The sequence below is a fragment of the Mycteria americana genome, chromosome 1 (assembly GCF_035582795.1).
Source record: "Mycteria americana isolate JAX WOST 10 ecotype Jacksonville Zoo and Gardens chromosome 1, USCA_MyAme_1.0, whole genome shotgun sequence".
Classification (NCBI taxonomy): Eukaryota; Metazoa; Chordata; class Aves; order Ciconiiformes; family Ciconiidae; genus Mycteria; species Mycteria americana.
Window position 1 is genome coordinate 131,264,839 of NC_134365.1, and position 12,678 is coordinate 131,277,516.

A 12,678-nucleotide genomic window follows, 5' to 3' on the forward strand; every position below is an offset into this window, starting at 1 on the left:
AATAACACTTTCTATAATACAAAGTGACAAACCATCTACAATACTGTCTTTTTATTCCCCTTTGGTTTGGAAGTCATCACTGTAAATATCAGCAGGACTCACTGCACTTCAGTGCCTATTGCCTCACTTGTCTTACTTGCCTGACAATTGCAAATGGTCTTATTTGCAGGATTTTGAAAGGGGGAAAATAAAAAGTTAAATGCTTAAAAATAAAATCCACAACCACATTAATACTTTTCCAGGAAGTGTTAAAAATAGGGTTTGCTTTTATATTTATAAAAGGGATACAATCAACTCATTCTTAAAATAATAATTAAAAAACCCAAACCCAAGAAAGCAAAAACCAAACCATCTCTAGTTTCTACACACTCTGTAGTGACTACTGTGAAGCAACTGATACAGATTGGGTATATTCTGTTGTTTGACAGGTATCTACCAAGTTACATGTTAGATGATCAGACTGTAGTGTTACCCCGAATGGGGGTCATTGTAAGGGCAGGGAAGGAGCAGTGCACGTTACGGGAGTAGAAATGAAACTGGAGCTCTCAGTGAGGGATGGGGTCCTTCTAAGAACAAATATTCTCCAAAAGAGGTGAACTGCAGCAGGCATGGCCTTCAGGAATCAGGCTAGGCAGGCCAACAAAATGGATGGTGCTTCTGATATCAACATAGCTTTGTCCAAGCATTCCCAAGAGAGGTTAAAAACAAACAAACAAAAAGTCTAAAACTATACTAATGAAGCAAAAAAGTTTCCTATCTATACAGCAGTCTCTTCATTTAAAAAAATGTAAATATACAAATTCCAATGACATATAAAACAAAGTCGAAAATGTGAATGGGAAGAGACATGGGTAAAACAGGAAGACTGATGCTACAAAGAAATTGCAAAAAACATATGTACAAGACCCTGTTTTTCCTCGTACGTTATAGATTGTAATGCATGTTTAACAGCAGCAGTCGAGGATGTAGTTCCAGGCACCAGACTGCAGACTCAGCTCCTACTCGAGGGGGTTGACAGCCCCTTGCATTTCGGTCACCAAATGACGCTTGATATACTGGTCTCCCGTGGCAAAAGGGGCAGTATCGCACTGTTTGTGTGAGCCTCTTCCGGATTCTGCTCCCTGTTAGTTTTTGTCTGCGGCCGCTGCCCGTTTATAAGTGTCATAGGGATGTTGCAGTAGGTATGCTGGTTACCTATTGAGGTAAGCGGCAGGGTGCCGGTAGGAGGTACATCGTATTCATAGCTTCGATAATAGTGTTTCTGGCGCATCTGTGAATGATATGTGTTATGAAAGGTGGAGCGCAGGTCTGGATGGGCAGTGGCAAGAGCAGTGGAGGTGGCAGCAGCCATGGAAATTGCGGAGACTGTCTGCAGTTCCCCAAAGGGCCCCTGCTCACTGACATCTAAAACCTGCTCATGTGTGATGGGTTCAATCCTCTTAAAAGGCATTTCATACTGTAAACGTTTCCAGAACTTGGAATTCAACTTGTTGCATTTTGGTCCGTGCCATTTAATGACAGTGAGGAGCTTGATGGTATGTTTCAGGGCCTCGACCTCCTGGTAGTTCATAACTCCTCGTAGTTCACTGCACTCAATCAGTATCACTTTGATTTCGCCCGTGACTAACATGTTTCGAAGCCTCGTTTCCAGTTCAAAGATGCTCCAGCCTCTTCTTACCACATAATTTGGAGTCATGACGATGATCAGTCGCTTGCTTTGGTCTACACATCTTGCCACGTCTTCAATGTAGGCTACAAAATAAGACAAGTGCTCAAAAATCAATCTAAGAAAACACTCTGCTCCCATAGACTGGGGAGAAACAACAGAGGCAAATCCCTGCTCCCAGAAGAGCTCACTGAAATATGCAAAAACATCACTTGCGTACATGTCAGGTTGGCTTGCCAGAACATGGTCCTGGGCAACCTGCTCTAGGGGGCCTTGCTTGAGCAGGGGGGTTGGACAAGATGACCTTCAGAGGTCCTTCCCTTCCAACCTCAACCATTCTGTGGTCCTGCAAAACATCTATTCCCCCACGCACTATGGATTGTGAGTGTTTGTTCACGAGCTGTGGTTTTGTATCAATATGTATATATTGGAACAAGTGTGTCCATCACCATTTTTTCCTTTAAAAAGGCAGTCACCCAGGTAGGCAACAGAGCAGCAGCTATGTACTTCACAGGCTCAGTCTCAAACCTAAATGATACTCTAAGGTGTACTGTAAGGTTAGATTCTTATTTTCCTTTCATGCCCCCACCACACATATTCACAAAAATAGTTTTGTCTCCTGCAAATTAATGTTTAATTTGCTGTAGATTTCAAAAATATCCATGCAATTATGTTTGACATTGTGCTTTGCCTACACCAAGCATCCTTTCTTATCTTCAGTAAAAGATATTGAACTTAGTAGCCATCTATATAGTTACACTGAAGTTATGAAGAATGCTACAGCAACTTACAAAAAAATACTGTACGTAGGTTGGAATATGTGAAAGAAACATGAAAAAGATCTACTTGTACCAGCTGGAATCAATTCTAATTTTCAGTCTCTGAGAGTGATCCAGTACCTCCACTATATATTTATCTGCAGTGGACACTAACAGATGCTCTGCTGTAGATGTTATTACTCAACGCTTGCCTTAGTCCAAAATCAACTTTTCCTTCCTATCTGAATTTCTGTAATAAATACTTAGAATCATGGATATCTTTCCAGGCAAACTCTAAGGAACGGAAAACAAAGACCTCTGTATTCATTCCTAGCTACGCAAGCTCTCAAAAATCTGTGAAAAAAATGTTAGTCTCATTCATTTCCTTTCCGTATGCATGCCCTTTCTGCACTCTCACCCTCAATCAATATAACGCAATTACTAAAAAATAATCTTCTTTTATCTGGGAAACACACATTAAGTATGTTTGGTGGCTTATCTTCATCATTCCTTCAGATAAAGGAGGAAAGATGACATTCTGAAAGAGTAGGCATAGAAACAATACCAAAACAATCACTGCAATCACTGCATTTGCTGTTTAGGAAATACACAAGCATAAAGACATGACTTACTTCCTGTGGGAATCAAATCTCTGTCTGGTATGAACAACTTGTATCCATAATGCTTTTCAAGCATGTCTGGTAGGATCTCAAGAGCAAATCTTTCTTCTTCTCCAGTTTCTTGATTCCACTGGTCAGGATCCACTTTGGTATAGGATAGGTATGCATCATAGTCTTTGTTGTCTAAGGAAACAGAGGAAGAAAGTAAGTTAGTTTATTCACTATTCTTGCAGATTTCCTAGATAATTCCCCAGGAATTATTTCTGGGAGAATTTCCCAGGAGTAGGAAGTTGTTTAGATAAAATGGCAAGCTTTCACCCACTCTCCAGATATGAATCCATTCACCTTTCCTGTTTCACCTGGTAGAGGTAATCCTTATTTACAGAGATGCAAGGGAGAAGGGATCCATATCCATAGACTGAAGTCAGTTTGTGCATAAACATTTGTGTAAGGCTCCGTAAGAAGGAAATCCTCTCAACTGTGGGGTGACAGCTTGTGAGCACAGAAGAAAAAAATCACTGAAAAGAATTTGAGTTCTTCTTTAACTTTAAAAGGAAAAAGAAAAGCACGGAAATACCTAAGCTAATGTGCAATTGTGTCTGGTGCATAGTAAAAACATTGCAGTCTTGACAGATTTTTACTATAAATTTAGGGCCTGGGGCTGAGGTTTTCTAAGTGTATGTGTATCTTTACTTGTAAAAGGCTTTCCAGGTCTGAAATTATTGCCAAGCTTAAATCTTTGCAGCATCAGCTCCTGATAATGCAGTTTAAATCTCTTGAATTCTATGCACTTAAATTTGCAAATTTAATGTTGCATTAATGTACATTTTGTTACTTAACGGTGTGTTATTTTATTTCAATATGAGAAATAAATGTGCCTGTTTCTTAAATGTGCTTGGTGTGCCTACTTGAAAGACTGAATCAAAAGAGCCATCATTAATTTTCATTAGGAGGTCAATAATGCCAAGTGCTCTGGAACTAATTCAGTGGAATAAGAGGTCACGTTTCGACTTTTGTTGTGAAGAAAGCAGAAAAAAATCAATGGCAAGAGTAATGAAATGTTAACATCCTTCCGAGTCTCTCGACAACATTATGCACAGGCTATCGAGAATATCAATCGTTTGCAAAAGAGACCTGATTGAATACTCAACTGTGTGTCATAAGTAATGTTATATTCCTTCAATGCTAACTTCAGTTATTTAGTGAGCCACTCCTTTCCTCATTTTACACCTTTTTGTACTCTGGTAGTATTATTTGGAAAAGCCTGCCAAATGCAGGACGGGTGCAAAGAGTATAAATGAAATTAATGAAAAGGTGCTAATCTTGAACAGTCCACTCTTCCTTCTGAGGAACCATGCATACCATGCTCATTAACACTTGCAGATGACAAAATTAAAATGGTAAAACTGTAACTACTTTCAAACTTACCAAACCCATGAAATCACCCTATGCTCATGCTCTCCCCCGCACACTTTTTGTGTGATATTATCTACTGGATTGTTATATCCACAGAAAATAAAACAAACAAAAAACCAACAACAAAAAAAGAAAAATAAGAAAAAGAGAAGCACTGCCTTCTATGATTCACTCTTTCCATTACTTTTCTCTAGAGTATTTGTGAAACCATGATCCTTCACGATAGACAAGCACCTAATGCCTTTGACAATGCCTTGAAATAACACTGAATGGAACAAGTATGAGATAGAAATTACACAGCAGGTTTTTGTTTCTACAGTAGGACAGTGTTAACCCAGCAACCGAGCTAACACACAAAGAGGTCAAGAGATATATGGGGAACTTATGACAACCAACAAAATGATGATGCAGTAATGCCATTTTCTGTTATCACTTTAGTAATGGTCATAACCATAGTACATGCTTGAGAGCAGTGTCGCTCTGTTGAAAGTCTTTGAGTAAGGATGAGAATGTATAATTTCTCAAAGAGATAAATAATAAGAAATAATGCAGTGTTCAAACTGTTTTAAAGGCTCAGAATACACAATTTTGGGGTTTTTGACAATGGGGTGGCCTACATGGCACCAGGTTTGATGGCGTCAAATGGGAGCTACCTTTCTCAAAGGGGAAAGAGGGTCTTTGCCCAGGAGCTTGCGGGGGTCATTGACAGGGCTTTAAACTAGATGTGAAGGGGGTGGGGGAACATATCAGGCTTGCCTGTGGCAAGCTGTGGGAGGACACACAATGGTTAGAGGGATGGGGTGCTAGTATGGGCCCTCTACCTGTTTCCCAGGGGTTGCCCACAACCTTCTGCTGGGGACGCTGCACTACAGTCAAAGTCTTGCGGAGATGAGCTGGGGGATCCTGAGGTAGTAGGAGCCAACAAGGAAACTTCCATGGAACACCTTAAGGGAAATAAGGCGTGTTCCACTAGGAAGGTGACATGGTCGACAGCCCAGATGAAGTGTCTCTACACGAATGCACGCAGCATGGGCAACAAACAGGAGGAGTTGGAAGCTACAGTGCTGCTAGAAAGCTATGACCTGGTTGCCATTACTGGAACCTGTTGGGACAAATCCCATGACTGGAGTATGGCTATCAATGGCTGCAGGTTTTTCAGAAGGGACAGGCAGGGAAGGAGGGGAGGAGGTATTGCCCTCTATATCAAGAAATGGGTAGAGTGTGAAGAGCTGTCCCTGAATAATAGCCACGAGCAGGTCGAAAGATTATGGGTAAGAATTAGAGACCAAGGCAACAAAGGGAACCTTGTGGTTGGTGTCTACTACAGGCCACCCAATCAAGGAGAGCCTACTGTTGAAGCCTTCTTCCTCCAGCTACAGGAGGCTTCATGCTCGCAAGCTCTTGTCCTACTGGGGGACTTCAACCACCCTGACATCTGCTGGAAAAGTAGCATGGCGAGCTGTAGGCAATCCAGGAGACTCCTGGATTGCATTAAGGATAACTTCTTAACCCAGGTAATAGACAGCCCTATTGCAGGGGATGCAATACTGGACCTGATGGTCACCAATGCAAGTGAGCTCATCCGCGACGTCAAGATTGCAGGCAGCCTAGGCTGCAGTGATCACACACTGGTGGAGTTCCCAGTCCTGAGGGATATGGGACAGGTGAGGAGTATAGTCAGGACCCTAAATTTTAGGAAAGCAAACTTCCAGCTTTTCAAGGATTTAGTCAGTAGGACCCCCTGGGAAATGGTCCTCAGGGACAAGGGAGCAGAACAGAGCTGGCAGATCTTTAAGGACGCTTTCCATAAAGTGTAAGAGCTCTCAGTCCCCAGATGTAGGAAATCAGGCAAGGAAGGCAAGAGACCGGCATGGCTGAGTCGAGACATGCTGGTCAAACTAAAGAGCAAGAAGGAACTGCACAGGCAGTGGAAGCAGGGACAGGTATCCTGGGAAGAGTATAGGGACGCTGCCCGGTTGTGTAGGGATGGAGTCAGGAAGGCCAAGGCGCAGCTGGAGCTGAACTTGGCAAGGGATGCAAAGAATAACAAGACGGGCTTCTACAGGTATATCAACCAGAACAGGAAAGTTAAAGGAAGTGTACCTCCAATGATGAACAAGAATGATGACCTAGTATCAACAGACGAGAAGAAGGCTGAGGTACTCAACAACTTTTTTGCTTCAATCTTCACTGGCAACCACTCTCCTCACCCCTCCTGAGTCAATGGACAACATGTTGGGGACCAGGGGGGTAAAGCCCCTCCCACTGTAAGGGAAGATCAGGTTCGTGACCACCTGAGGAACCTGAACATAAATAAGTCTGTGGGACCTGATGAGATACATCCCAGAGTCCTGAGGGAATTGGCTGATGTAGTTGCCAAGCCACTCTGCATGATATTTGAAAAGTCATGGCAGTCAGGTGAAGTCCCTGGTGACTGGAAGAAGGGAAACATTGTGCCCATCTTTAAAAAGGGTAGAAAGGATGACCCTGGGAACTACCAACCTGTCAGCCTCACCTTTGTGCCTGCGAAGATCATGGAACAGATCCTCCTGGAAGCTATGCTAGAGCACATGGAGGACAGGGAGGTGATTCAAGACAGCCAGCATGACTTCACCAAGGACAAGTCCTGCCTGACCAACCTAGTGGCTTTCTATGATGGAGTTACCACATCAGTGGACAAGAGAAAAGCAATGGATGTCATCTATCTGGACTTCTGTAAAGCCTTTGACATGGTCCCCCACAACATCCTTCTCTCTAAATTGGAGAGATACGGATTTGATGGGTGGACTGTTCAGTGGATAAGGAATTGGTTGGATGGTCACATCCAGAGGATGGCGGCCAGCGGCTCAATGCCCAGATGGAGATCAGTGACAACTGGTGTCCCTCAGGGGTCCATACTGGGACCAGTGTTGTTCAATATTTTAATCAATTACATTGACAGCGAGATCGAGTGCACCCTCAGCAAGTTTGCAGATGACACTAAGCTGAGTGGTGCAGTTGTCACGCCAGAAGGACGGGATGTCATGCAGAGGGACCTGGACAAGCTGGAGAAGTGGGCCTGTGTGAACATCATGAGGTTCTACAAGGCCAAGTGCAGGGTCCTACACCTAGGTTGGAGCAATCCTCGGTATCAATACAGGCTGGGGGATGATGTGATTGAGAGCAGCCCTGTGGAAAAGGACTTGGGGGTACTGATGGTTGAAAAGCTGGACATGAGCCGACAATGTGCGCTTGCAGCCCCGAAGGCCAACCATATCCGGGGCTGCATCAAAAGAAGTGTGGCCAGCAGGTTGAGGAAGGTGATTCTGCCCCTCTGCTTTGCTCTGGTGAGACCTCACCTGCAGTACTGCATCCAGCTCTGGAGCCCTCAGCACAAGAAGGACATGGAGCTGTTGGAGTGGGTCCAGAGGAGGGCCACGAAAATGATCTGAGGGCTGGAGCACCTCTCCTACAGGGACAGGCTGAGAGAGTTGGGGTTGTTCAGCCTGGAGAAGAGAAGGCTGCAGGGAGACCTTACAGCAGCCTTCCAGTACTTAAAGGGGGCCTATAGGAAAGTCGGGGACAGACTTTTTAGCAAGGCCAGTAGTGACAGGACAAGGAGCAATGGTTTTAAACTAAGGGAGGACAGATTTAGACTGGATTTAAGACAGACATTTTTTACAATGAGGATGGTGAGGCACTGGAACAGGTTGCCCAGAGAGGTAGTGGAGGCCCCATCCCTGGAAACATTCAAGGTCAGGTTGGACGGGGCTCTGAGCAATCTGATCTAATTAAAGATGTCCCTGCTCTTGCAGGGGGGTTGGACTAGATGACCTGTAAAGGTCCCTTCCAATCCAAAGCATTCTATGATTCTGTGAATATTGTCTGTTAAAACGGTTTGCACATGCTTACTTAGAGAGAAAATTATTCATGTTATGCCACATGTTATGCCACTGTAAATATCACACTAATGCATTTATTTGAAATATACATTTTTCATACCATGGAGGCTCCAGCATTCCCACTGACTACAACTGCATTATCCTGTATTGCATGGAACATTTCTTTCCACCCTAGTTCCCAAGTTTTAATAACATTTGAAGGGCTATGAACAGCCAAGATCTAGGGTATGTCTACACAGATGGGTCCAGGCAATCATGAATTTATTCAAATTCCAATCCAGCAAGATGTCTAGTCCAGTTTGGGAAACTGTTAGATGCATTAGCACAGTGGTTTCCCTGAGCTATTATACTCCTGATCTGTCAGTTATTTTTAACTTTGTTTGATGAAAAGTAAAAAGTTCAGTTTACAGCAGAATTACCTTAAGTGGTAATTTTGTTATCTGATGGGCTGACACACCGGCATGAGCAGACAATTTGCAAAATGCGAAATGCCTGGGATGATCACGTATGCCTTTGTTTTACTTCTATGATATTTATGTATTAGCCTGCTTTTAGTTAATTAAAATTATTTGGGTTACATTGCCAACTCTGTGAAACGTTTTAAGAACTACAGCAGGCAGATAGATACACAACCATCAGAAGCTATCTTTTCTGTGATGTGATCAAAGAGCAATGGCATTATTTATTATTTTCTCCAGTTGTGGTGGATAGTCAAAAAATGTGTAATTTCAGTTATAATGAAAAATGGGAGAACTCATAAAATTGTTGAAGTCTCCCATCTCCAGGAAAGTGTTTAAACACACAGTAGATAACGTCTATGCGTGTGGTTCTTCTCACCGTTAAATGGTCCCACCTACTCCTGCTTGTAATGGGTGAGACTGATGCCTACATTCTAAAGAACATTTCTGATCTTAATTCATGGTTTTTAACATGCTGTCTCAATGGACTGAGAGGGAGAGATCGGAGCCTGCAGATATCCAGATCTTATGGCTGAGTCAAACTCTGGGAACTGGGGCTCGCATCTTGCCAGTCTCTTGGCCATGTCATATGGAAGCAGGAGGCTCTCAGCTTTGCTCTCAAGCCCTTTGCTCTTGGGCTGTTTTCCATGTAAGCCTTCCTTCAAGCAATGCACCCAGGAGTCCCCAGACTCCCAGCAAGCACGCAGAGAGTCCACCACAGCTTTGTTTTTTCTTGACCATTCATTGGAACAGGTGTTTTACCCATGAAAATATTTGGTGTCAGCACATCTGCCTTTTCCAAGAAAAAAACACTTCATCATAAAATTCCTGATCTGCTCCTAATTACAAATCAAGTCATAAAGGACTTGATATTACTACTTATTTTATTATGTAGTACGATTATTACTGATTTGGCTACGCAATGAATTTAGATACTCGTTGGATCTAATATTCAGAGTCAGAACAAGAGGGCAAATATCCAAATTCAAACCAAAAAAAGCTGGTGGCAAACTAAGCTTTTCTTTAAAATGAGAATTTCCTTATTTCCCTTCATCAGCAAACAATTAAGTCTTCTATCCAAGCATCCTCGGAATGAAAATGTGATTGATTGTTGCTTGCACTTTGGTTTTAGATATAGATTATGCCATTTCAAAGATTTGTTTTTGTCAGGCTCCTGTGCATTAGCATTAGCAACTGGAATATAGTTACTCACTACCTGTTTCCTCCCACACTTAGGAAGAAAAATACCTGCTAATAACCAAAGGCAGGGGTGTTGATCATTTAATCTGAACCTTTTTTTCTTTCCCGTGGAGATTGAAAGCAATTATCTACATATACTTTTGTACCTGAAAGCACTCTTATTCCCTTAACCACTTCAGGATTCTTTTTTTAGAAACATATCAGAATAAATTAATCTTGCATTGCCTCCAGGTATGTTGCAGAGCTGTATTATGTAATGGCTGTCCTTATATTTAGTGAACAAGCTGAGTGTGACGTACAATATCATGCAACAGCAATACTTTGAAACGTTTTGCTGTAATAAATTTCCTCTTCCTATTCTTTGTGAATAGGCAAGTAATCCTCTTCAGTTATGTGGTTTGTAGTTGCTTTCTGCTGCCTATAGGTAGTGTGCTACTAGGATGGAGCTCTTCAACTCAACAGCCTCCATTTCTGTGAAGTTTTGTTGTATCCATTAATTGAAAAGATTGAAACAAAACCTAAAGCAGACCTTGCATGGCCAAATTCAACCAGACTCGATGCAAAAAATTTCTTTGTTATTATACTGTAGACAACCATGAGAGCATGTGGAAGTTCTGGATTAGTTCATCACAGTGGGATCAACTACAGCCTGTGCTCAAGGTGTGATGCATTCAGGCCACAAATGTTTCAGTCAGCCCAAAACCACTGGTACTGCAAGACTCAGTCAAAACAGACTGTGAGGTACAAACTTTGCCATATTATTTTAACCCTTCTATGGAGTTGAAAGGGAGGACACTGAGTAATGGTCATGCAGCTGTGCTCAGCCACAGGTCTGACAAAATTGTTTGGAGCGATCTTAGGGGTAAACATTGAGGGGAAAATCCCAGCTTCGCTAATAACACATGGAAACATTACTTCATTTAGTGGCCCAGTATTTTAGCCAAAACACCTGCATCATTGCAACATGCATTCTTTAATGCTGTCCATTCCTTTCAGTACTTATCCAAATGTAGAATATGTTATCATACTCCCTGTAACTTTCTACAGTGTTAATCCAGCAGAAGTGATATAAACTTTTAGGGGATGAAGTTGCAAATGCTGCTTGTTATTCCAAGGATGTGCTCAGCAGCAGTCACTTAAGGGCTCAATGTAAGCGTAAAATGAAACCCAGACTCTATATGCATCTACTTTGTCACATGCAAATGGGATCTTTGGGTAAGTAAATTGCTATCAGACATCTAAGAACTCATCTGTATGCATGCTCTTTTAACAGCTACACATGAAGAAATGGTAAGCTGGTGCCTACAGAAAGATAGATAAAACTTCCTCTTCTACAGGGACCAGCAAACAGATTCAACTTTGAATTTGTATTATAGATGTACATGTTTGCTAATGATTTCCATGTTGCACTCCAAGAAGCCAGCAGTTTGGGCCTTTGAGGGTTTATTAAACCTTAAACATTGCAGATATTTCTGCTAATGGAAGACAGAAAAAAAATATATATGGATGAAAAATTAAAAATAAAAAAACCTTCATGGAGTCAGTTTTTTCTTATCCACCACGTTCAAGCAGATGACAAACTCTGATTTTCAGCTGGCATGATATGTTTTAGCACAAGACAGATTAATATATCAAAAGAAAGAGAAATCCCCCAATGTCGTATTTCATAGTGAATCTTATTTTAATGAAACTGTAAGACCTAGACACCAGGGTCAACCCATGCCTCTGTGCATCCTGAAATCCTCCAGAGTAATTAGCAGTGCCTTCAAAACATTCAGTGCACTGACCACACACAGGCTGACCATGCACAGGATGCTCCACAGCTAGGTATAGCTGGCAACACATCTGGCTTCGGCAGATCTTCCATTTCTATATCAATGGGGAACCTGACAGCTGATTCCCCTCCTTTGCCAGACCACATGCCAGCCTAGTAGACTCAGATACTCGTTACTGGAGTCTAGGAGCAATGCGCTGATTTAACTCAGATTTTCAGGATTTCAAGCAGGGTTCTTGGAAATGACAGATCAGGTCCCCCCAGTATTGCAGGGAGCTGGAGTCAAGCCAATGCAGGAGGCTTTCCTCTTTAAAAAACGTGCTGTGTTCAGGAAAGGTTGCAAAGTACTGGGCTTTCAAAGTTTCCCAGAGACTGTAGTTGCTTCAAAATTATAATGACTATGGCATTTCATAATCTGTATTTGTTTCATTATTTGTGGGGTCACATTTAATGTACACATTGCAGTAGTGTTCATTAGCCTTAACATAACGAAAAATGTAATTTAAATGCTTAGTTGAGAAAAATTCCCAAATCCTAAGTCTTTCAAAATGCTTATACTTTTCCTCACATTATTTACTGTTGCTTATGAAACTCACCTTAACATTTTCTTTTATTTTTAAATGTCAAGCCCTTTTAATGTTAATAAAGATTAAGAACTACCAACACTACTTTTTCCATGGCAAAGTATTTGTTAAGTGTAGCATTCCTAATGATAGTTCATATCCTTGTGCAGAGTGCGTAATGGTGAATTGGAGGGAGGTTTTGTAAATGCAACACTGGGAAAGAGGATAAAGAAATGTAATCAATTCTAAATAGGTTCTGGAGTATTCTCAGCACACCATAGACCAGAAAAAAAAAGGTCCTTTGTCCCTAGTAGGCACATTTATAAAAATGTTAAAGCAATG

The 12,678-nt window shown here is 41.8% G+C and overlaps 1 protein-coding gene across 1 annotated transcript in view; it reads right to left on the reverse strand.

Moving 5' to 3' along the window:
* Positions 1-1,033: 1,033 nt before the first annotated feature.
* The window catches only part of IL1RAPL1 (interleukin 1 receptor accessory protein like 1), a 674,122-nt gene continuing 662,477 nt past the window's right edge, over positions 1,034-12,678 (reverse strand). The window contains exons 9-10 of the mRNA XM_075491887.1: positions 3,057-3,227; positions 1,034-1,752 (exon numbers count right to left, since the gene is read on the reverse strand). Of these exons, the coding sequence (XP_075348002.1) occupies positions 1,034-1,752; positions 3,057-3,227 (890 nt within the window). The remainder of the gene's footprint in view (positions 1,753-3,056; positions 3,228-12,678) is intronic.